The sequence below is a fragment of the Perna viridis genome, chromosome 12 (genome assembly GCF_037379345.1).
Source record: "Perna viridis isolate PV_CMFRI_1.1 ecotype Kerala chromosome 12, ASM3737934v1, whole genome shotgun sequence".
Lineage (NCBI taxonomy): Eukaryota > Metazoa > Mollusca > Bivalvia > Mytilida > Mytilidae > Perna > Perna viridis.
Window position 1 is genome coordinate 24818516 of NC_142456.1, and position 27668 is coordinate 24846183.

Genomic DNA, 27668 nt, shown 5'->3' on the forward strand with positions numbered 1-27668 from the left:
TCATCTATATAACGGAAACTGAGATTAAAGCATGTAAGTAAACGATGTTCCTTCTTTTGGATCAGATCAGTTATAACATTTGCCTCATAAGAGGGACGGAATAGGTCGGCAAGTGGAGGAGCACAATTTGTTCCCATTTGTTACCACTGGAATGTTGACCGTTCGTTAAAAAAAAAACCTTTTCACCACACTGGACGATTATGTTGTCAATCAAAAATCCATGCATTTTGAAAACTTCTTCGTTATATTTGGAAGATGATTTTGAATTATTTTATACAAAGTACGAAGAATATATACCAATAACTATATATATTTGCATCTAGGTGTACCGTCTTTTTTATGTTTACATATAATGTTTTTGAGTCGAGATTTGAAATAAGTATGGGGAATAGAAGTATAATGATTTGAAAAAAATCTTAATTTTTAATGCTATTTTATTTTAATAATAATCTTGATTTGAGGGTTTCCAGAAGGTCTTACGGTAGGTAACAAGTGTCGTGGTAGTACTGGAGACCCTCTTTGACAGCTGTGAGTAAAGAAGTTAGAAGTTTGGAAAGCGGTTTGGTGGTACACTTTGCAGGTTCACCAATAATTCATCAAAGTTTCACAATTGATGGCAGCATTTTTGAGATATTGTTCCAATTGTAAACGTACGGTCGGGTAAAAAAAAACCACACATATGACGTTCCGTCTGTGTTTTTCGAATGCATTAATGCACAGTGATATTAATCATCCTTTCACCGTCATACAAAAACACGCTCTTTACCAATTTTTAAAATAGTTGTTGGTCATTGTGGATGTGTCAGTCTAATTAACCTGACCATGGTTGGCTATGAAATAGAACAACAAATAATTAAAAAAAATAAAATAATGAAACCCTCTAAAACTGTAAATGAGTTTTACTTTCGCCCATTTAAGGAAGAAGAAAATCTTCTCTCCAATGATAAACACGTCAACATTGTACTAAAATTGCGATGAATTCATGTGTATATTAATATATCACAAACAAATGAAATTTCCGTCATAAGCGATACGATGGCGGAGATGTGTTCTCTTGTTAATTTTTATCGAGGATTTTCTTGAACAGTGCAGACTTGTATTGGATTTGTTTTAGTCTCCTGTTGGCGAGTTTTTAGACTTACTCGTCAGATTTCACCAGTGATCATAGCTTTTGAGGAGGTGGTTTGGTTATTCTAACTTTCCTTGCAATTTGCAACTATATCAGTTGCGATTACATTACAAAATGTTCGTTTGTCTTGTTTTATGTTGTTTGATGTATTGACTTGAAATTTGGGTAAACATTTTATCTGAGTTGAAGTATTATAACCTTTAAACCAGGTTGTTTCACGCTAGCATTGGCCTATTGATATTTTTTGCATGGAAATTTCAGTGAGCCGGGTATTTTCGTGTGGTTTGACTTTGAAAATGTTTTCAAACTCCACACAGCAGCAGACGTTCGTTTCCGCTCTTACTGACCGCTCCAGAGCAGGCCTTTCTAAGACATTATGGAAATCAAGCGTTTGACAATCGGATAAGGTTGCTAAAAATCATCCCCCTTTTCCCCCGACATTTGCAGGTTTCTTGCATTTTCTGATGGCAGGCTGCAGCGTCCAGAGTGAATTTCGAACGTCAGACGATGGTCGGAGCTTGAAATGTTTTAGTAGGAGTTAGGCCGTCATAAAATCTGATTAAAAGCTACCGGTTTTGCACTTTGAAAAAGAAATCGACATACTATTTGTTTCTCATTTCCGTAAGATCTGGCGGAGTTAACATTCATGTTGATCAAAATAACGTATTTCCCTTTTTTGAAGTTATTTTACCTACAAGATGCGTGAATGTAATTGAAGCTGGAAATAATTTAAGGCTTTTATTTCAATTATTGTTCCGGACTTGATATTTTATAAGAACCTCGGGTACTTCTAGACAAGCAGGGGATGATTACCCTACCTGAGCACCTGGTCCAAGCTCCCAGTTTTACTAGAGTTGTTTATTTACTTTTGTTTCTTTGTACGCATGGTCTTTATCCTTGACATTTCCGCTGGAATCTTGGTCAATGCTTTGATTACTGTTTCATGCGCCCTTTTGTCATTGCTTCATTATACTCCAGTTTTGTTTATCAGGAAATTAACTAAACCAATATCGAAAATGATATACCGTACATTACAAAAATCCAAAGGCAATCAGATAGACAAACGATTGAACATAAGTCTCAACAGACGATTTATTTCAAAACAATCTTCATACAATAAACAAACATGGCTCTATCAACATAACGTGATACTATAACTGAAGCAAGCAACACTGTTGAAAGGGAAACAAGAGATTTTAAACATGTATCGAACATGTTACTAATACACAATATTTTAACTTTACAATAGAAAGTTCTGATTTACTTAAGTTAGTATCATAAACAATGTTTTGTTTGCAAAATTGTGACTCATAAATATCACTTCTGGAGTTTCTTAAGAGCTTTTAATGTCGTTTTTTAGTTCGATAAAATATGGGGCATTAAAGTCATCAAAACTGGTTTAAAATTGTATAGCATTAGTATCAATTTATCTATTAACAAACGTGTACATATCCCAAGATTAAGGATTTTCAGTTATTTGTTTTACCTTTACTTTTGTCTTCCTTAAACATTATCATGACTTAAAGTTAAGTTTATATCATTGAACTGATTTTATTCACAAAACAATTTTAGAGGATCAATGCATTAGATTATTTTCATGTATCAATAGTTTGAAGAGGGTTACTATAATGTAATTAATACATAATACGAGTTTTGAAAAATGATAGAAAACTAAAACCATCTATACTATAATTCAATGTGGAATTAATGTCAAAAATTATAAAAATCAAATCAATTTAGCTTCAACAAAACTCCTGAATGAATAACAGCAAGTCTGTATGTACGATTCTTTACAGTATAATATGGTCTGTTTAAAGCAGTTTTACACAATGAATACACAGAAAGTATTAATGCCCTATTTAATGCAAGTCACCGGAATGCCCTAATATTCATACAGAATATAAATTGTAGTAGTTTTAGGAAAAACACACCAATAACACTGAGGATAGTGTTTGCACTTGCTCAACTGTTATTATAGACACTGTAGCAGTTTTTTTCTTCATTTGAATAAGAAATAATAGTATCAAATAAATGTTAACCTGTTTATCAAACTGGTTCCTTCGAATGTTAAGTTATTTTTTTTTTGGTCAGATGTAAATTATCATTATTGCTCTGTCATTAAACTTCAATAGATTTACAGAAATACAAATTAGATGTAGAACTGAAACTTTGTTAATAATCAATCCTTTAGTAAGCATTCTAAACCCCTAGTCTGTGACATACATATATTAAATTTTAGACCATTTACAGGCACAAAAATTACATTGCTCACTACTGAAAAAAAAATATGCAGGGATATATATATATATATAACCACAAAGAGGGAGCCTCGGCTAAGTTCCTGATTTTTATTTTTGAAGATTTGCCATTAATACTGAAAATATTCACATTAAAACATTAAGAAACATGCACAACACAGATTTTAATTGTATTGATCAGGTTTTTCAAATATAGTTAAAATATGAATGTAGGAGGAAATTAGATTGGAACGTCAGCTTGATTCAACAAAGGTCAATTGGAACAGACATTATTTTAAATATACAAGACGAGAGTAAAGGTTTTGAAACATTAACCACTGAATCTTTCGAAAAAAAATATAACCTTGTGACAATTTACACATGTAACAATATTTACATAAATATCATCTAATAATTACATATTATAATACATATGCCTACTTACATATGAGTAATTAAAGTTTGTAACAAGATTTTATCTTTTTTTAACACTTGCGTTGTAGGTACATGTATATTGCTTAATTAGTATCTGAAATAGCTTTGTTAGTTTAGAAGGGTAAGGTTGAAGTGGGCTTGTCTATTGACTTTCGACCATTGGCGATATTTCAGATGATAAACTGGACTGGATAGGATTTTTTTTCCTTATTGATAAGATATGAAAAGTTCTTTCTCTATACCTATTCTTAATAAGCCTGTTTACGTTTACACAGATATTCAAACACAGCATTTAGCAGATACCATTTACACCAAACAAAACAATAACTACTTAGACAATGTGAACAACAATACTTCTATGTTAGACATGTAATTAAATGGTGTTATTCATCTCCTGTGACAAAGGTGCACTCACTATTTTTGTTTTTCTGGTCCATCTTTAATCCAACCGAGAAGTCTGGCTGAATGGAAGAAGATTTGGCATACTGTAAAACCTAGGTTTAACTCATCATTTCATTTGAAATGCCTGTACTAAGTAAGGACCATTGTGGTACCAGCTGTTCTGGTGTTGTAATATCTATTTTGTCAGGTTTATCTTGGACTTGACTAGATTACGGATAGGATTAGTGTTCAGTGATTTTGTTGTTACCTTTATTAAATGTGTATTAACAGATTCCGTTTAAAATGGTCTTTAAAATAAAATTTAGTCTCAAAGCCATAAAAATTAAAGGGCATAAAAAGTAATTCTACAACTTTTCTCTTGTTAAATTAAATCAATTGTGTAGATAAAAATAAGGCATTTTCTTTATTTTGAAAATATTGATTCCATTAAATATCAAAGCTTAAATACTATAAGGATTTTGCACAATTTCAGACCCACCTTTAAAAGGGAGCATCTGTTCATTACAGATTACAAAATAATGACTGCACCTTGTCAATGCATATGAAAACAATATATCACATAGACTCCGATGTAATTTCTCATTGCATTAGAACATTAGTTAATAATCTAATTTCTCATTGCATTAGAACTGTAGGTAAGTAAAACAACCTCCAGATTTGAAGCAATTTTTCATCATGGTGTAATTTTCAACTCCATCTTCATACAAATTTACAAGTACAGATACAATTTCAGTTTAAGCAGCTAGGCTGTTCTTGAAAAAAAGTCTGTTACGACTTTAAAAGTATCAACATGATGTTGTTTTAATGTTACAAGGTGAACTACAAGTAAAAAGTTACTGTGACAGTACTTCTGTTCAGGATGATCAAATTTCCCTGGGTTTTGTGAAGGTCAGGGGTCAATAAATACACTTTCTTTGTTTTCAATAATAATAATTTTACATTCCTATTAAGAATGGTGGAGTCTCCATGAGTCAATGAAATACTGCTACTTGGCATTTTTTATCAAAATTTTACAGTGGCAGGTATTTTGTGATAAACAAACATCAGATAAAAAAAGTACCAAGAAATCTACATTTTTCACAAAACTGGAAAAAATAATACCCTGAAATACATTTAAAGTGTTCCTTGGATTAGAACCCTTTTTTTTTTGGTTGAAAGTTTTGGTTAATTTTATACGCTGGAATACATTTAGAGAGTGTTCCTTGGATAAGAACCCTTTTTTGTTGACAGTTTTGGTTAATTTTATGTATTACATGGGCAAAAAAGGACCAATTAGAGCCTGGAAAGCCCCACTTCTGAATGCTAGCCTGCATATACACCATCATTACTTAAGTTTGACATCCATGAACAGAAGTACTCTAACAAAACAAAAAGCAGTTTCCAAATCTTAAAATAGCAAAATGGTCAGTGTAAAAAAAGACTAAATATTTACCAGCATATCAGTCAGCTAATGATGTTTTGACATCTTTGATCCACATAAAAATAATCATTGGCCTCCAAATTTCTTAATTACATGAAATAATTATTGATATCAGTTAAGAACTAAAGAAAAGCATGCTTGTTTGATTGATTACTGTTTAATACCCCTTGGCAGTTATTTCATACATATTAGGACAATGGAAAAGCATGTGTATGTAGTCTAGCTGGCTCAGTTTTCACAAATTCTTATTTCGTTATAAATATCAATCATTTGATATAAAATGTTTATGAATTGAGCTTAAGTAGAAGACATTTTTTGCCACAGACTAATATTGAAGACAAAAAACAATGTTGAACATAATAAATTGCAACTGTGCTGAACGTCTTGATAAATCTTTTCCATTTCTTTAATCTAAGACATGAAATATCTAGCTTGGACTTTCACCCTAATTAAATAAAAACAAAGTAAATAAAGGGAGACCATAAGCATGTGTTAGTGCCATCTTCTACTAAAACTCATATGTGTAAACTTTAAATGTAGCCCAAGTTATTCAACAAAGAAACTAAGGAACTAGAAATTAATTTACCATTCTATAGAACATTGCAAATAGTGGACTTCAAAGTTCTTCACAAGTGTTTGCAATTATTGTACCAAAATGTTCAATGATTATTGAAATATAATCCCAGACATCAATCTATTTCGTATATTTAAGAAATTGTGAGCCATGAAACATGCTGCCATAAAGGGAGGCAACTCCTGCAACCTCGTGTATTGTTCTATAGAAGGATGATAATTACAAGATGACATATACATATATAACATAGCACCTGCAAAACTGATGATTTCTATGGTAATAATTATTACACAAAAATGTTGTGACACCCGTAACTACTTAACGCCATTTAATACCTTTACAACATGTGATTTTGATAAATTCATCTATGAAAATCAAAAACATTTTTTTTTCAATATTACATAAAATAGTTTTGAAACAGAATCAAGTGATGAAAAAACAGTTATTTAAAACCAAGGAAAGTTTAGTAATTAAGAGCTACTGGCCTAGAGCTATAATGAGTAAACTTATTTACAGCTGTCAATTAAAATCATCTTTGATTAGTTGTTAGTTGTTTGTTGTAATGGTTACAGTACCACTTGAACCAACAGAAGACTTTGTAAATATTGGTCTAATTAAAGTAGAGTAAAGCTTCTTGGAAAACAAATACTGTACATCCTTTCTTCTAATAAAGAAAAGTAGAATATTTCACAACCATATCATAAAAGAAAAACAGACATTAAGAGGAAGAAATGATTTAAAGGTCCTATACATCACCAAATAAATTAAATAATCTAAAATAGGCTATTATAAACCCACAGGAGAGCACCCTCACTAGTCTACCTCCGTAAATAGTTAACAAGCATGCACAACTGCCAATGGGTTTCCAATAACAGAAGTAAGAGCTGCACTGCCTTCAGATAAATAATTATTTTATTACAGTTGGAGGTAAGTATAGACTTGAGGGTGAAGAAAAAGAAAGAGAAAAACAAACCACGGAAAAAATGAGAAAAGGAGGGATATGTTTTGAAACAATAAAGCTCTCTATATTCAAAGATCAAAGAAATAAATAATGCCCACTTGGAATTCTTATCTCTTTATAAATAAATCTTCAAAGAACTGATTTTTTCATCGGGTTGTTTTTTTCAACATCAGACAAACAAGCAATAGTCAAAGTTTTGTAACAGAGAGCTTGAAAACATTTACAGACAAATTGTACACAGAATAGAATCTTGAAGTAAATAATAGCTGACACTTTCTAAAAGGTTCTAAAAGTTTACCACTGTTCTACAATAACATCCTATACACATAGGCTTCAAAGGGGCACAAATGGGGAAATTTGTTTGAAAATAAGAAAAATAAAACTTTAACAAGTTTCAGGGTCAACAGATCACTGGTATGTATACTGGCCAAGCTGAATTCATTCCCTGGTGTGACCAATAAAAAAATGAAGAAGAAAATAATATAAAAAAATCTAAACTTACCCCTTTTGTGCCCCATAAACTAACATCACAACATGAATTATCATAATAATAATAATAGTTATAATAACAATATTTAGCACAACATTATTAACAACACTATTTACATTAACTTCACAGCACTTTCATCACAGTAGAAGCACTTCACTAAGCACTGATCAAGGCATATTAAATTATACCAAGTCTCCTTTTTTTTCTTCTCAGAAACATTCCACAAAACACGTATGTTTTAGTGTGACCACTTATCAAAGCTCCAACCTTGCCTTAGGATGTGGTTTCATGACATGGGGTCTGATCTTGATGAAACTGCCCTGATTTAACATATAAAAATTAAACAAGTTGAACTGAAAAAACAATCATGATTTACAAGATAAATTGTTTTTGATTGTCAACTATCTTATTTTATAAAACACGCTATAACTTAAAATCAGAACATTAAAAAAAGGAGACTTTTATGTTTTCAATTTAAGTAATTTGAAAATTATACGAAAAACAACACTAAGTTTGTCAGCAGCATAAAATGCCTGCCATATAATTATTTTAGCTACTATTGCAGTCTGCTGGTACACGACTAAATGGAACCATAAAAACTATGGCGGAAATGTGGACAGCACAGCATTTTTATACCGGGATATAATAAATGATGGCACAATTTCATGTTTAACAACATAAACTACCGTGCAGTCAGTAAAACTTAATAAAAATAGCCAAAACTCTATCATGTGTCCCTCTCCTTCTTGATAGGATCATAGTTGGGAGGTGACAGTTTCCGTGGTGACACCTGCGGAGAACCTGGTACTGAGAAACGTCGCTGCTTTGTCAAAAGTTCTGTCACAATAACACCAGATCGCTGCAATTCTTCCTGTAGAATGATGTTATCACGTCGAATTTGTTCATACAGAAGTTCAAAATGATGGAGTCTTGTCTGTAACTCAGCATTGATGTGAACATACTTGGATGCCTGAAATAAAGAGGAAAAAATTCTTAATTAAAAATTGATGAAATGTACTATGATTCCTCTCGGATCAATCCAAGCCACCTGAAGAAAGTCACAAATTTGGAATGTCCCTTTAAGCAGAGTTCATATCTTATGATTTCATGATCAAATAATAACCTTTTTTTTTTAATGAAACTGAATTATCTCCCTTTGCCCATACCAACTGGAAATACAACAACTGAGACATAAGCAGAAATGGACCAACCGTTCAATTTTTATAAGAGGCTTGGATCAAAGGCTGGATAACAAACTTGTGGTGAAAATTAAACAATCATGGATAAGCAATTTGATCATTAACGAAAAGATTACACAGGTAATGGAAATTATAAAGGAGAAAAAGTTCAACTTGAAAAAAAAAAATCAACAAAAAATTTGATATGATACCCAAGAAATCAAATTATTGCTCCCTAAGCAGAGTACTCTCAAGCATAGCGTAATATGACTGATGATTGCAACACCATACTGATTTTACTTTGAGTGAAATGTACAATTTTTGGTGATAAGACAGCAAGACTGATCAACCTTTTATAACATTGTCACAACCATAATAGTAATATATCTTGTAACAAGAAAGAAAAATATAGTGCAGATCTAATGGGATATTGAATGATACCCAGCCACATTGCAAATTTTTTTTTTAAACTACAAATGGCCATTTGTTGTAAATAGTCTGATCATGTTAAAATTTGAATTTTATGTGTATTTTTTTTTTATAGTACTAAATATCTTACTTAAGTTTGAAAAAGATCCTTTTATACCTTCTAAAGAATCATCTAAAAACGGTCAGGGTTCTAAGGGTATCACATAAAACCTCAACACTTTCGTGCAATGGGATAAAATAAAGTGCTTAGCAGAGTGCAGCAAGATATGCCCACAGATGTTCAACCCTGTATAGACTAGGCAAATATGGACACAAATTTCAAGCTTGATAAAGCTCCAAATTTAATTGTCATAAAATATTTGACACAAAATATGAATCAGAATTCATTAAATTTCCATGAAAATTACTTAAGTGTTTTGAAGTTATCATGTATTTATGGTAAATCCCCTCCTTTTTTATGAATTAATTAAAAAAAAATGAATATGGAAAACCATAAATTCATAACAGTGGAAGACATCAATAGTAATAGACTTTATTCCCAATGTTCAACCACTACTGACTTACAGTTCGAAAACTGTAAATTCCCCTCTTTTCCATAAACAAAGTCCTATTGTAAAATCAGAAATTTATATAAATTGGAAAGGATCTAACCTTGATATAAATATATTTACTGTAAACAATTCATGAAATTTTCATTGATAGGGTTTTCGAGCTATGGTCCAGAAACATAATATCACCCTATTTTTGAACGAATGAAGTCCCATAACTATTACACAAAACAGTGAATTAACCAAAGTTTCACAAACAATTGGTGGCAGCCTGTTTGAAATACTGCTTGAAGTGTGAATGATGGACAGACACCTCATCATATAAAATTTTTTTTTGTACAGCAGTATTTATTAAATTTGGATCCCAACGAAAAGGAGATTTCCACTGATGTGTAAACTGAAAATCTCAAACCCACGAATTCATGAATCCACAAACTTGTGTTTCTTCCCAAATCCACGAAAATTGGTATCCACGAATTAAAGAACTATCACATTATTTCAACTGAATGTACCTGTACATGCAAAAGTGATAATGTTAATATTTGGGATTTTGTCAAATCAGTTCCAAATTTAAGATGATTGAGGGTTTTCCTATGTAAAACTAAAGAGAAGCTATCTGGTGAACCCTTAAATTTTAATTTCTTGATTTTTTTTCCATAATTGATCTGAAGCACCCAAGTAAAAAAAAAAATCTTTTTTTTTCAATTTTATTATGGTAAAATATATCAATCGAATAGTGGTTTGATGAGCTTAGATGGAAGATAACTAATGAAATTCATTTCTGTTTTAAATTGTATGAAACATCACCAAATATACCATCCTTATATTTGAAAGTTTTTGACATACACCATATAATGATTCAAAGTCAAATCTTCTAAGAAAAGAGAGAAAGTTCTGTAAAACTAAAACGAAATAAATGTCATCAACTAGGAGAATAATTGTTTTCCAGTGGTTCTTTACTGCATTAAGATGTCTGGGTTTTCCCGATATGTTGCAAAATGGTGGGATTTTTCAATAGCATTGAGAAATGTCAGACACCGAAAATCAATAACTGCACAGTTAAAAAGTCTGGATTTTCCAAATTTCCACAAAATTAATGAAACTAGTGCTGATCAAATTCAATAGTGTGCGTGGAAGATGTCAATCTTGAAGCCCTGGGCCAAATTAATGTTTAACAACTGAACCTAAGAGATATTTGAATTTATGTTTGATGCGACTGGTGGTTCCTTAATTGTCTATGTGTCACTTTTAATATAATTTAAATGTACATACTAATTAGGTTTTCAACAGAATGAAGTCTCCAATTATAAATTATATTTAAGACAGCTTAAGCTGCAGACAAGAATTTCATTTGACAAAGAGTGAGTTATCTCAGCTGCATTTTATAAACTGCAGAATCAGCAGAATAAACTAAACATTAATTATTAAAATCTATTTTAATTGAAAAATCCCACAAAACTTAATTATTACAACTTCATTTTTAAGTGTGTTGGTTTTGTTATACATTGTTTTCCAATGTTTTTCTGTCTGAATTACATAATCTGCACACTTAAGGCATCAATTAAATGTCTGTAAAATACCTTGTTCTTTTTTTTTTATTATTTTATGACATTAATTAATGTAACTGCAGCTAAAATAAGACACTAAGAGCTGTAGTGTTGAGAGTCCAGCACTTAGAAAGCAAAGTTGTCTGTTAATTGTCTTATCTTTGAATTTATGGTCTTGGTTGACTCAATGAACCTATATACATTTATATACATACCACATACATATAAATTCTGGACAGATAAGAAAGAGTGAATGCCAGCACTCCACAGTTTAGTTTAGTTTCACACTTTTGGCTAAGGATGAAAAATGACATAAATGGAAACCTGTGGTTGCAATAGTGATTAAAAATGAAGAATCTATTGTTGATAAAACATTTTCTGAAAAAAAAGGGACTTTTAAAAATATTTTGCAATGTTTTATATATTTTCAATGTTGAAGGGGCTTTTTTTCAATGACAATTTGACTCCATTGTGAAAGTAAAAGTAAGTCAATTTTTCACCATGCTAAAATTAATAAGTGGATTACAAAGTGAAATAGCTCAAAATCTAACCAGCGATGCCCATATGAGGAAGGGGTTTTCGAAGGAAAAAGTTTGAACAGTTTCAGGGGATAAAATAAAAATTTCAGATATTTTGCAGGAAATTTTATATTTTTAAACCTGATTATATAAATTTTTTTGCAAATTTCCGCATACTTTTGCATGGTTTCTATGGTAACCCTATATGCTGTGGGTAATTTTTTTTCCAGAAAAAATTTTTTACTGCATCCTGAAAGCCTTGGTTTGAGCTATTTCTAGATATATAGATTTACAGATGCTTGACAATTTTTTTAAAGTGATAAATGTTAAAAAGCATCAGATTACAAGACCAAAATTAGGCAGTTCTACAATACTGTGGAGTGCAGGCAATGCTCTACTACCACCACAAAATCCAAAAGCAACTATGCAATATGCCTACACAAATAAAAATCAATAATGTTCCCTGTAGAGAAGATAAAGTATTCGAAACATGTGGAAGACTTAACAATTCAATTAGAAGTTCAAAACTGTACAATTAGTCATAATAGATAAGTCTGGAGTAAACCAGCCAGAGAATATCTTAATAATAGAACTGCTTAATATACATAATAAATCATGGTCAGCAGTTGTGGATACAAAAATTCCAAAAAGGGGGAGGCAGGTGGGGATAGGGGGCTGACTGGCCAAAGTAGGAAAGGACTGCCACTCCTGAGATTTCCAGTTTTTTTTTTCTTTCAATAAAATCAACTTAACTTTTCAAGCATAGAGGGCACCCAAAGTGCTTCTCCATTTTCCCCAAAATCTTATATGGCCTGGTCTGTAAAACTAGTCCAGCATTTATTTATAGATTTATATTAACTGTACGTACAGAAGACTAGTATCGAAAGCACTTATAATTTGAGGGCATGTTCAATATGTCAAAAGGATCTTTGTCTTCCACTTTCATTCAGGAAATAATCCTACATTAAATTCCTATAACTGACATGAATAAGTGTTTAAAACACAAAAGCTTTCTGTAAAGGAGATGATCATGCTATTATAGATTGCAGCTTTCTTCTTTACATCAAAAGCTAGGGTTAAGATATGACTTTGATTCTGATCTTTGGTTGTTAAGATATTTTGTTATTCATACAGGAGTTCTTACTATAACAGACAGAATAGTTAAATTATTACTTCCTGGTAGCTTAATAAGAGGTTCTGCATATAATGTCAAAGTCTTTTCTCCAACAAGAAGAACGCATGTTATTGTAGTTAAATAGAAATGCTCATTTTTGTTTTATTTGGTCTTAATTGCTTAACATACATAAATACGTAAATAATTCAATCCCACTCTCCTTTTTTGAAAGTGAACATTCTGTTAAAATTTTGTAGAGATCCATTCAATAAAACTGCTGCAATAGCAAAAACGGAATGAATAAGGATCCTAGAGAAGTGGTAAATGACATTTTCATAACATGAAATATTCAACTGCAAATTGTTTCCAATGGTAAAAAAAACCTAATAGATCAACATTACTCAGCTGAGTTGACCATCAATAGAGCTAAAACCTGATTTTGATCTCTCATCAATACCCTCATGTATGAATGATGTACGAAGTTAAACTGCACTTAAAAGCCAAAACTTCTGACTAATCTAGCTAGTACAGAAAAAGCATCAGAACCAAGACAAAGTAACCCATTATTGAAGGGAATTTCAAAATCTCTCACTTCTACCAGAGCCTTGATTACCCAAAGGATTATCTTTGAAGACTAAACATCAAAATGAACAAATTGATATGGAGAGCCAGAGGCACCTAGAGCATGACCTAATGTCTAGATACTTTAAGCTAATCAATGGAACTTAGAAAAGGTTAACGGTGTTGCATCTTTTTATTTTAATGGCAGTGGCTCCACTGGTCTGCCATATCAATAATTCATATTTTTATTATTCAATACAGATCTGACTCACTCCCATGTAGCTTAAATAGATTAAGTAACTACAGATACTTAAGAGAATTGATGGATGTTAGACATTGGTGGACAAAGTCTGCATATTGTCTGCTTCTTCATCAAAATTTGCAATATACATGATTGGAATTTTTGTATTTCCGTATGCTTTGAGATTAAAAATGACTAAGTACTCTAAAATATTTTAAGTACATTGTGTATATATTATAGGAGTATAGAATTTTCATTTCCTATTACCCTACAAAATGTTGTACTTTGGCAGTTTAGCAGGTCAATTTCTGTGCTTGAACGTTACACTTTCCCTTGGAGAGAGAAAAAAGATTCAGACTGCATGTACACACAGCAGAAAACAAAATGCTCTGCACAGCTTAATTTTAACACAACCATTTCTACATCACTTCCCACTTGAGTCAACAGAAGCTAACAAATAGATAATAAGAGCAAACACAATCAAGCAACTGGATGCCCAAACTTCCATCTAATTAGCCAAAAGACCTGGTACAAACATCCCCATAACAAATAAGCAAATGTACTGAATACCGTATAACCTTTCTTTTCGAGGGTGTGGTATGCAATCCAGAAGTACATGAAAGGTTCAAGGTTGAATGGCTGATAAAAATCTAAACACTACAAGTACATGTAAGGTCAATGACAAAGGATAACCTAATGTATAATTTAAACATCCCATGCATCTGTTTCATGTAAGATAAATGAACTTTCTGTACTTGCAGAATTTAAGTACCTGCATGTTCTTATTTTATGAGTTAAGCTGAGTGATTTAAAACCACATATCCTCTCTAATGAAACTGATACTACTTTAAACAAAACAATTTCTACAGAAATTGTAATTATTTGTCTTAGCATTTCACAATAACATAAGATAATTAGTGTAGTTTATGCCTTCAGCCACTAGCTATACATCAGAAACAAGTGAAAATTGATGATGGCTATTAGAAATTAGGTAAACTTGAGTTTAAAAATAACTGAAAAAGCAAGATATGGCTAGCAGAAGACTTGCTACAAGTCTCTCTGTAATATACGTCTTCTGTTGTTTCAATTTCATTACATGTACTATCAAATATTCTTTAACCATCCCGCAGTAAAGATTAAGTGTCCCTTTTAAAGGTGACCAGAATATGGTCACTGGATCTGATGTTGGATAGTGAGGAAATATTTGATAGTTATGATAATTTCAAAGAATACATATATTACAGAGAGACTTGTACCATGTCTAGGTTATTAACTGTATAAACATATTTTATGACATATTGTTATAATGATGTTCCAGCTAATGTAAATTGATCTAGCTACAAGAATCACACTTTAATGTCAAGCAAATCTTCTTCCAGAGTCCTAATAGTGTTTTCAGACATTAATTGATTCATCAAAGGGATTGATAGGGGTTATTAATAGTTTACAATCACTAAGCTGAAAGTACTTTTGTTCTTAGGTCTTTACTAAGACTAAAAGTCATGTTTGTTATTTTCTATTTATAATGGTATTAATAACTGTACTTCCTTAAACACAGTCCCTTATTACCTCTTGCAGATTAACAACTGAAATAGTGTCAACAGGATATCTTTCAATATTGATCATTTTATACAGGCTCCTCTAATGTTTAATATTACTCTGCTTCCATGAGTTCACAGTCTGACAAAGTACACTGTCATAATTGATAGATTGAATGTTGGGGTTTAATGTCCGAGCAGCAATATTTCAGCTATATTCAGGTGACACGGTCATGAGAATGATCATTTGATGTCGTTCGTTTCAATGATAAAATTGTGCGCAATAGTACCAAAAAAGACCCTCATATTGTGGGTCTTAAATTGCCTTTATACATGTACATGTATTCATGCATTTAATCAAAATACAGTGCTTTCATTAAGAGCCGGTACCCAGTACTTTTACCCGGCTACGGTAGCGTCTGGTACCGGCAGAATAAAATAAAAGCCAAAAAAAATCATGAGGAAAAATCTTGTAAATAGATATCCAAGATTTTTCCATCTGTAGGATATGTCTCCAAAATCTACTACTAAGGGGGTTTGTAACGTCCTTGACATCCCTGTCAGGTCTCGCACGGATGGTCTCCAAAATCATGATCTCTAGTGTTTATTATTGTTTTTATGGGTGTCTTCATCGAGGTCCGCATCGGAATCTAATTGGTAAAGCACTGTTTAATGTACAGTGTCCATTTATAGAAAACGTGGTGACTTAACAATGTCAAAGCAATCACTGATTATTTAGTGCTGAACAAAGCTAAACACAGGTGAAGTTTTTATGAAAATGCAGTTTGTATTTGGAATGCCCATACCGGTCATTTTTTCTGATATTTGTTGTGATTTATGTAGACAAGTGCAGGAATTTTTAGTGTTGAGAACGAGTCACCACATGAAACAAACTTTTACAGAATATGATATAAGGGACCATTCGATTTGGCCAGGAGGTGGAGTTTAGGTAAAAATATTCTAGCAACCCTAAGTCTGAAAACAGCATGTCTGGCCCTTGTTCAAAAGAATATAAACAAATATTGGATCAGAGGTTCAATACTGCCACAGATAATAATAGAAAATAAAAAAAAAATTCTGTCTGTCTAAAAGTCAACCAGACTAAAACTGCCAGCCTTGTTCTTTTTCAGAAGCAAAGAATTTCTTATCAGACTATCATTTTTACACCAACATTTCACAATAAGACACATGCAATTGCACTACATGTCACAGTAATAATTACGCAATAAACAACAACAAAGTTTTATTATGAAAATTACTTAATCAGCACTAGGAACCACCGCATGTTATAGAATTTCATTTAATGAATGTTTAGTTTTGTTCCTATGCTTTTATATGCATGTGTTAGTGTTCAAATTTAGTAACAAGTAAATAAAAGCCTAAGAACAAAATATGACATTTATCAAAATTTCAAATAAAATGGCAAAGTATTAAACAGTCAACTAAGTTTATCAGCATTAGTCTAGAAATGGATCTGGTGGGAATCATGGGGAGCTCCTGGATTTCAGGGTTTTGAGACTAAATCAGTTATGATTCATCATATATCTTGATTTCAAATTCATATATTTTAAACAAAACTGAAGCAAATATTGCAGACTTAATTCCATATTTTCAAGTCAAAATTTAAATCTCAGAAAGGCTAACATCCAGGACACAGACTCATTGAAAAAAAAATGAAATAGCGGGATCTGGCTAGTAGAAGAGTTATTACAAGTCTCTCTGTAATATATGTGTTCTTTTAAATTAATTTCATTGCATCATCTTAAAATGTGTACATGATTAAATTGGATATATGTAAGGTGTACAGAACTTCTCTCCACTATACTGTTTTAAACACTTAGTCATCCAGTAGGTCACCTCATGGACTTCAATACAATGGGAACTGTAATGGTCCGCATCAATACTGCAAAAATACTTCTTGCCCTCATGTATATAGATTATTTCCCAAATTCACAATTTTCACACTCTATTTCCCAACTGCAGGGACCCCTGGGCCCTTCCTAAAACAGTAGGTTAATCAATGTTCAATATAAAATGTGTTTTAGAACAGAATATTCACATTAATCAGCAATGCATTTATATGTATTTGTTTATGTGTATCATAATGAAAATTGTGATCAGGAACCAGTCTATATTCAAACTTGTTGAGGATGATGAGTCCCTCAATTGAAAGTTTAATGATGAATAACAATGTTTATCATTCCAAATGTCAATCTGTGCAAAATGAGAGTATGAATTCCTGTTTTGTTGAAATCAAATGCACCAGCCAAGGTTTGACAAGTAGAAAAAAGAAAAAATTATGTTCAGTAAATCTCTGGACTCTAAACATCAGTAAAATGCAAATATTGAGTGCAGAAGAAAGGAGTTTAATGTTCCAGTTAAAAATGGCTCATTAAAGAAAAGTTGACACTATTCCAAGTTGACCTAGATTGAAGCTTATCACAAAAATAAGCAACAACATAGAAGACTGATTAATGACATTGTCAAAATGTTTGACATAAGGTTATGTAATCCACCCACTGCATCTTCACTGGAATCAATACAAGCTTGAGGAGGAAATAGTCAATTGGTGGCAGTTATCAACCAGCATGTGATTAAATTTGAAATATAGTAGAGCTGCAAACATACTACACTGTAAATCTTTCTGACAGTTTACAGTAATTGGAAGTGAAATACTGAGAGTGAAATATTTAACTGCGCTTATTTTTCCATATAAAAAGTAAATTGCTATTTGCATATTCATGTGACCTTAATTTACAAAGCCTGATAAAAAAAAAAAAAAAAAAAAAAAAAGAGAAAATTGACCACAAAAAATAAATAAATAACAGTTTTATAAAATCTTCATTAAAATCATAATCTTAACATTTAAACCTCAACTAAATGAGCAGAAGAAAATCAGATCTGATATAAGGACTGGAGCACCTGATTTTAAGACTGCATAAAAGTGGACTTATTGGAAAGCTGCAAATTTTGAGGACATGAAATAATCCTAATTACAGTAATACTGTACAAAAATCTGAGAATTTGAACATCCAAATCATGATGCAATCAGGACAAACAATGTTCAAATCATGAACTCAAATATCAATTTAAGAACAAAGGCCAAGAGGGAGAGACACTGACTCATCCAATTAAAAAATGCAAGAAAAATGCATACATTTTTAAGCAAATTGCACTCCTATAAATACAGAAAGCATAGACAATGTGCACTTGATCTGTTTCGAAACTGATAAATATTAACCTCAGGTTTATGGTTTTAGTGCTACACAGTTAACCAGACAACATAATTTTTTGTTTTAAAAGCCGCAAGCAAAATTGTCCAAGATACAGAATGCATTTCATTCTATCCACAGTTAATAATATAATGACCATACTAAACCTATTTTTCAATGCCCTGAAGGTCAAAAGAGACATTGTTAGATTATGTCAAAAGAGACATGTTAGATTATCCTATCTAACCAGGAAGTAATATACATCCTAAGACTAAATTAATCCTTTAATGCCCTTATTTGGCACAATCACACATTACACAGATATTATGTAGGGATTGTTAATCTAAAGAGTTGAAATACAGTGCAACCTGTCTAAACTGAACCCCATTGGAATTTCAAAATTTGGTCAGTTAAAACAGGAGTCTGGTTTCCCAAGGTCCAAAATATATCACAATTAATGTAAAAAGACTTTAAGAAGTGTCTGGTTCAGACAAGTTTTCAGATTTTTAGTGTACGATTAAGGCAGGCTCAACAGTACCATAATCTGACTAATCTATTGCAGATTCGTGTACTGATTCTGTCAAATTTCCTGATTATGTCACTGCAACTAATCCGTTTGTAGTATCCTGACCAGCTAATTGTCAACATGACAATGCCAGTCATAAAGACCCCACTCAATTATTAAACCTCTGAACAGGTAATAGGATCATAAGCTTTTACAATATCCACCATAACAAAGAACATGTAGACACAGCACTTTCATGTAACTGGGGATAATACTTAATATCCGCTAAAGTGGTCTGTTTATTTTAAGTGTAATCGTACTTAAAAATTATATGAAAAGACATTGATGTGTTTACTTCTATATGATCAGGTCATCAATATGGTGGATATTCAGGTCTTTTATTGTAAATGGGTTGCTAATTTTGATGAAGTAGTTCAAAGTTACAAATAAAAGAAATTATTTAGTTCCCATGATTACTTTTTTTTTAACTAAGCAACAAAATGTTTAAATCCCTCAGTGCCAAAGGTAAAGGTAAAAATGTGTGATCTTGTCAATTGAAGTCAGACATAAAAATATTTCTACATGAGACAAAGTTATTTTGAGGGTTTACAGGTAGTTAGACTAAATTTCTGTAGATTTAGATTAATATCTGAAAACTGTGAATGTATTTTAACTCATGGATATTAATTTTTGTGGTTTATCACAATTTAATATAAATCTTTCTGAATTTGAAAATTTTCAACTAGTTTGACTATGCCACAAAAAAACAAAAACAAAAACAAAAAAAATCGATATCCCTGTAATTGGTTATTTTGGTTACGGGAAAGGTTGTGCATTTAGTATTGTGGTAACGTTGTGTCCCGAGTTAATATCTTAGGTGAAAATATGAATCGTCCATTAATTCTAGGTTAAATTTGAAAAATGTTTTAATCATAACCCTGGCAAAAAACAATACTAAGGATAAATCAAATGAATCTGTTTTGTCAAAAACCACAAAAATAAAAATTACAAAAATTTTTACTGCTTTGTCATGAATAAGTCCAACTTATATATCATGCCGATATAAAACATAAGGTAAAACCCGGAGGCAAGCATGTTCTTAGAAAATTAATATTCTGCTTTCAACAAGGGCAAAAATCTTATAATTTATGTTTGTTTTCAAAGCCCCTTAATATACATGAAATGGAAGTCTTCCTTCATTGATATCATTTGCTTTTAATCTCCAAAATATTATTTCTATCCAACAATACAATGATCAGAATTATTTGAAAGTTTGTTCACAAAAATGACCTAAAATATAACCTCTAATCTATTGAACTCAAGAAGGGGTGTGTCCAAGTTTAAAAATAGAAAAAAAAATCAATTCTAAATACATTTTTTTATTCTCTTAAATTCTACCAATAAAGAAAGGGGAATGTTCACTCTTTCAAAGAACAGAATAAATATAGATTTATATGAAAAATTCTCTTCTTGTCAGTGGTTATTATAAACAAGTGAATATGTGTACCCCCACAATGAACTTGATGACCTCATACATCTTTTTATTTGAGAACAATACCTTTTAGAACACAAATACCTTCATCTGGCAGTTCAGTATTTGAGATAATTCTCTTAATTAGTGTCTTCAAACTTTTCCCAGTTTGACAATCAATGAGGTCAAAACACTATATAAAGCTTTTTTTCAATGAACTCAGGTGGCTGCTAGGTTTTCAAGCCTAACAATGGGTGAATGAGTGTTTTCATAAGACATGGATTGTTTTACTAAAATAATTGACTGTAAGTTGTTTCAGATTCATGAAATCTTCCAAATATGTTACAATTCAATTTACCACATACATGTAGCAGGTTTTTTTTGGCAGGTGTGAAGTTAGTAATTATTAAATGTTCAATCAGTCTATATGTACTTTGCAAATTAGCATGTATTGTTTTTGACCAATTTTTGGAAGGGGTGCTAGGGTCCAGAAGAAAATTTGCTCATTTTTTCCAACAAACTTTTAGAACATAATGTGGAGGGGGGAGGGTATTTCCATCTGTTGAACCCAACCCCCCTTCCCCCTAAGACTTCTGATCATAATTCAATATATACAAATTGCCTGTACAAGATTCTGACTAAAAACAATGAATGTTCTTCCAGGTTTTGACAATGACAAATAAAAGATGTGTAAAGCAGTATGGTGAGGATCCAGAGATTTACCCCCCAAAAAAATTAGGGGGGAAAGCACCTAACCCAGAGCACCATAACTCCTTTCAGATAGGCCTATGGCAGGCTAATCTTAATCTACTCTTTCTATTTTTTTTAGTAAACTGATAACTAATGACAAAAACCAAGTTTGTTTATTACTCTGATAACCACACCTGGAAAGCAGGTGCACTGAGCCAGGTAAATAATAGGTACATGCTAACACCTGGCTATATAAGAAATGTCTTCATTGTACAATAGTCATGATATAATTTATTAGCAACTAATACTGAAAACAAAAATACCTTGAAATTGAACAGACACTGATCTTAGGTGCACAACATGCAAGTATTGTCTATCCATTAATTACTTTTTTTCCTGTTTTGAACAGTTAAAAGTCTTTCCTATTTTCAAAATTTTAGAATTCACTGAAATTCTTTTGGACGAAGTCCAATTTTTCAGTTTTATTCCTGATTTGAAGGTTAATTTATTTCAAAAGGTACTGAGTCATACATGAATGTCTAAATTTTATGAAATTCTTTGTGTAAATTGTTTTTTTTTACATAACTGCAGGGTGAAAGGTTAGAACTTGTGCAACAAGGACCAAGGCAGTGCTATTGGAATGTCAAACTTTGACAGCTGCTAGTTTGTGTTATGAGAATGAGAGAGAGCAAGGAGTTATATCCTGGACATAAGCCATGGCCTTCAAAAAGGAAAGGAGGAGGTATGAAAGGAGCTAAACCCGTGGCAGAACATAGTTGTCAAGGGGAATAAAATCAGACAGACAATGCATCTCCCTAAAAGAAGATAATGTGGTAAATATCAGCTTACGAAAATGCAGTTTTAAAGTTTAATTTGTTCCATAAGGTATTTCTTTTGTAGAAAACTGCTAAATAAAAGGGTAAGAATTTGTGCAAGAAGTACACACTAGCGCCATTTGAATGTCAACTTTGACAGCTGATAGTTTGTGTAATGAGAAAGAGAAATGAGTTAACCATAGACAAAAGCTATTACTGCAAAATAAGGGAAAGACAAGGGAGTATGAAAGGAGTTTCATCCTGGACAGAACATACCTTCTGTCAGGGGGGAATAAAATTGGGCCCAAATTACCTTAAAAGACTAAAAGCCACAAACAGGAAAATTTGCAAAAAACTCAAAGTTTGACTTCGATTCAATATAAAAAAAAAATTCAGAATGGTTTCAACATATTTGCTGAGAATGTTCTCATACTGATCTACATGTAATAAACAGCAAAGGGGAAATAGAAAACAGACAGGCGATGCATCTCCCTAAGAGAGAATAATAATTTGGTAATTATCAGCTTAAGATAATTAATGTCTATCACATATAACCAAACACAAAGAAGTAAAAACCAAGTGACAGTTAAAATGAGGTCAGGACAACAGCTAACATTTTTTTTTTCTAATGTGACACAGAAAACTATATAGAAGATGTACATGACATTTTAACATAAGAAAGTGACTAACCTTCTCAATTTTACGATTTATCATTATAGGTCACTGAACGATTAAATTAGTGGTTTGACACAACAATGCATCAAGAAGCCTATCATCTTCACAGTACATACACTTAAAATTCTTTTGTACCCATATTAAGCCTAAAAAAATTACTTGTGTTTCCTTAACCCTACTACCCCTAATGTTTTTAACATACCCTAAAGTTTCTTGACATTTTTTTGACAAGCACTATTTAAGGAGGTAGACCTTGGGTAAGGGACATAACTCTTTAAATCAGTGATGTGTTTGTATCGTGTTAAATTTTGCCAAAGCTTTTCAAGCTTTCCACTGAAACAGAATGAAATCAGTCCAAGTTACTTTAATGCTTACATGAGATTGATGTAAAATGGTAAATATAAACATTCCAATGATTTGTACGAGTTGTGTCCCTTACCCTAGGTCTACCTCCTTTAGTCTGAACAAGTCTCCAAAACAAATGAGTTTTGTGAGGATGAACGTTTTGCCTACCTACCAATCCTAGTTTTTTGGGGTTTTTTTTCGGGCATGTTAGCTGAAACACAGGTATTTTTTTTCTCTGCCATATACAACAAAAAGAATAGACAAAAACAATTGGGAGACAAAAACAGGGAAAATTCTTACTGTTTGACCTATTTCATAGGCTATACGAAAATATCTCAAACTAGGTCAGGTTATAGGTACATATTGTAAGTATCCAATACTCTTCATTAATAGTGTGAAATTCTACCAGAATACTACAAATGAGGGCTTTAACAGTGGCAAACAATCATGCTGACTCATTCTGTTAACCACAGACTTTACATTCAAATATTTTAATCTACTTTGAAAATAATATAGCTGAAGAAAATTCTAATTTAGAAATTCATAGAACAACTACCTGAAACTAAATAATCTGTTGACACCAAATAGGAAGTGACTGACAAAAGGCACAAGACTAAAACAACAAGAAATTGTCTATATTGTCAAAACGTTTTTTTTTTCTTTACTGAGAATGAAATATGTGTAGTTCTGCATTCAAAATTTCTGAAGATGAAAAAATTCCAAAATAAGCAGCCTTGAAAATGAATACATTAGTGCTGTATGCTTTTTGCAATTTTAAAATTAAAAAAGAGTATATATGAATCTTCATTATTAAATGAAATGCGTTTAAAACCATTTCGATCAAGACAGGTCTTTAGTTAATAAAGATTCAAAATAATCCCTCATAAATCATTCTTTTAACCTACAAATGTACTAAAGTCCATGAAAAAAAATCAGGCAGTTTCTATGATATATGTGGCACAGAATAAATTTTATCCCACTGATCTATTTGTTTCTATGAAATGTATAAACCATATGTTTATAAAAATGTACAAAGTTTGTTTTGAATCAACAATGAATGATTTAGAAAATGACTTAAAAATGTCATAACAAAGCAACCAAATTTGCTCAAATTAAAGAGTTATCTCCTTTTTTTCCAATGAATTTCAATTTTGTATGTATGTAATTAATTTCCTTTTTATCATTGTAGTTAATCCAAAACCATCATTCAACTTTGAAAAAGGATGCCTTTGTGATATGAAATGAATGAAAACTTTCTGAAAACAAAATTTGTCATGCGCCTGGTATTTGCCTGAACACCATTTAACTACTGTAGACTGGAAATTATCATGCCCTTTTTTTTGTGGCTTCTGCAATCAATTGTATTAAATTTGAGATTCTTCCACAGACTGTATAATTCTTCAGAGAAAACATTTTTTGTTTTTCAGGTCTTACCATGAAATTAAAACTGTCAGGAAAGTTTACAGTAAAGGCCTTAAGTGTAATATGGCAAACATTCAAGAATAATTTGGACTGGAGCTCTAGGACCAGCTTCTCTGCAAATTCAATGTTTGCAGCTTTCAATTCCATCAGAACCTCCCTCACAAACCAATTATTAAGGAAACTTAACAATAAATAATGGGAAAAAAAACATTATCACCTTCATGTATAGCTCCAAAATGTAATTAAACTTTTCACATTCACTTTTAGCTTTTGTTTTGATAGAAATTTTAAAATATACCTTTGAAAATCAGTCAGAAGTTAATATGTTATCGTTGAAGTAAAGGAACCAAATAGCTACTGATGATAAAATATTGTTTAATAACATTAAATATCACTCAATTTAAACTATTCAATCAGATTATGATCAGGATTGTACTCACAACATCTAATTATCTCACTTAATAACATGTACATGCAATTTGTACTTTATATTTTGTCCTAGCCTTTAATAATCAAAATCAAGGCAAGAAATGCATCATTAGATTTCTTTTACCTCTGTTGTTTTGATTAATGGTGATAATAGATTATTAGAAGGACTGGGATAAAATATAAAAGTACATGTAAAAAAATATAAAGTACATGTACATGTATTATCTACACATTGTGTAAAGTTCACTGATTATCACTAAATAATCCCCATTTGCTTTTAAGCAGTACTCTAGCTAAGAACCATGCAAAATAAGATTCATGGTTCGAAAGCCTATGCATTTTTATTTTTGTTATTTTGTTTAAAATTTTATAGTATACAGAAATTAACATGTGGCTTTCCTTATAACCCCTGTTCATAGGAGATACAAATTATAAGCAAAAAAAAATAAGAAAGATAACTCTACAAATGAAGCTGATAAACAATATAAAGTATTGAATTTCTCTTAAGAACAGGTAGATTGGAATTACTGATTATACATATCATCAAATAAGCCCATAAAACAACTTGATAACAAAAATGAAAATGTCAAAATGTTTAACCTTTTTTTTTTTTTTTTTTTTTTTTTTTTGGGGGGGGGTTGTATGTAAGAGAAACATCTAATAATCTCTCAACATAAGTGGGAAAAATTTCCATGCATTTTCCAGCCTATACATGAACCAAAAGGTATTCAGAAAAGGACAACTGCCACACAATATATGAGAAACTTCAGAATCATTATCACCAGCTATTTCACATTTCTAGTGATTTTCCTTCATATTAAAACATTTAACTCACCCCAACTTCTTCATGACCTTGAAGTCGTTTGATCTCTTTCATCAGTTTGTCCTTGTCCTCAGCTGCTTCTTCAAGTCGACATTCAGACTCTATTCTTGTTCGTTCTAATTTCTTCTGTATTTCATCATTTTTCTCTGTAAGTTTGTCCATTTTTTCTTTCATTACTTTCTTCAAATTCTCTACTTCCTACAAGAAGAATATGAATTTCTTTAAAACATTCTGGTTATGGTCACCACTCCATTTATTGATAATCATATTGTTTTTAACTTTAATTCTGGCTGAAATGTATTTGGGATCAAACAATCTAATTAAAATTACACCTACTACTTTTAGAATCCTTTGGTTTTTACCTTACAATTAAACTTCAACAAAAATGAAAGCAGAATTTCATAAGAGGTTACAAGGTTTGTGTGGGGTGTTGTTACATAAACTTGCAGAGGTTACAAGGTTTGTGCGGGGTGTTGTTACATAACTTTGCAGATCCTACATGTAGTGACTGAATGGAAAATTAATAGGTTTAACTTTAATTACAATTAGTTGAGATATAAGGTTGGTATTTTAGTCTTAAAGAATTTACACATAGAGAGTGTACTACTTTCTACATGTAGGCCTTGTGATTGTGATGATTTCTAGAGGCAATCCTGCAGTAGATATTGTGTTGACACAAAGAGTGATCCCAGTTTTTTTATGATTGCCATGGGTTTCTATTGGCAAAGATTCATAAGACTGAAGAAACTGCTGCTTGATCAAATTTTCTTATTTCAAATCGCCAGCACCATATTCAGATGTCCACCCACCTACATGTATGTACCTACCAATCACCAATCACACAATCAGTTTCTGGATATTTTTTTCATAATACAGGTACTTCACAAAATATGAAATGAGCAAGTCTTTTCATACTTTAAAAATAATTTTGTTAACCATTTAAAAAATAAAAATCAATTTCATTTGGTGAATACAAGATTAACTGTTCAAAAATTATGGGCCTTTATCATCTTATAAAAGTAACTGTAATCACTAGATCAACTCAAGTATAGATGACAATGAAACCCGTCTAAACCAAACATCTTTGGTACCGAGATCTGATTAGTTATGGCAAGTGGTCAGTTTAAACAGGTTCAAAAAGTATTGAAAATAAAACAAATAGACTTCAAAAGATACATGGTTTATACAAGTTATCCAGAGTTCAAAATAGACAGGCTTCACTGTAAATGTACATGTACAATACTTCTATGATGCCAGGTGCATCTTGAAGTTTAATAAGTATGTCAAACACTTAAACAGAACAAGTACATCAATTATAATATAAATTGTTACTTAAAAGAGACAATTAAATCTAAATTTCCCCACAAGAACAAAATCCTAGACTAACAACTTTCCCTATTATACAGAATTCTAGACATTAAATTAAAGGACATGAAGTCATCTGAACTCAATGATAAGAAATATAATTTTCAAGGAAGTGATTTTTGTTTGTAACAAGTCACTCAACTTTGAAATTGAAGTTTTCAGACATAATGATGACATTAATAATACAACATAAATCTCTTTTAAGACAATATTTCCTTCTTACTAGTATGTCCTGGGTCAACATGCTTTCATGGTTTAACTAGTTTCAAACTCATTTAAAAAGTCATTGTCTCCCCCTTTCACCACAGAAAAAGAATGGAAAGTTTATTTGTAACAAAATTTCAATCTAGTGAGTTTCTTATGTTATGTTTAGAACTCATAATGACATTTTAATGAGCTTCTTACACAACTCTTAACTCTTCAAATAACAAAATTTAATAAACTGTCTTCAGAATGAGATTATTCAACCTTCAAATATATGTGACTGGTATTTTCAATCACTCTGGGTACATTCACCTTCTGTACACCCCATATTTTTGTACCAGCACCCTTTAATTCATGCAGGCTCTGTAGGTGTTTCTAGAAAAGCAGAGG

At 31.6% G+C, this 27668-nt stretch overlaps 1 protein-coding gene across 1 annotated transcript in view; it reads right to left on the bottom strand.

Annotated features, from left to right (window-relative positions):
- Window positions 1–6594: 6594 nt before the first annotated feature.
- LOC148601789 (ski oncogene-like) overlaps window positions 6595–27668 on the bottom strand; it is a 43384-nt gene continuing 22310 nt past the window's right edge. Inside the window, exons 6-7 of the mRNA XM_088554254.1 lie at window positions 25722–25907; window positions 6595–8618 (exon numbers count right to left, since the gene is read on the bottom strand). Of these exons, the coding sequence (XP_088410380.1) occupies window positions 8376–8618; window positions 25722–25907 (429 nt within the window). The 3' untranslated portion in view covers window positions 6595–8375. The remainder of the gene's footprint in view (window positions 8619–25721; window positions 25908–27668) is intronic.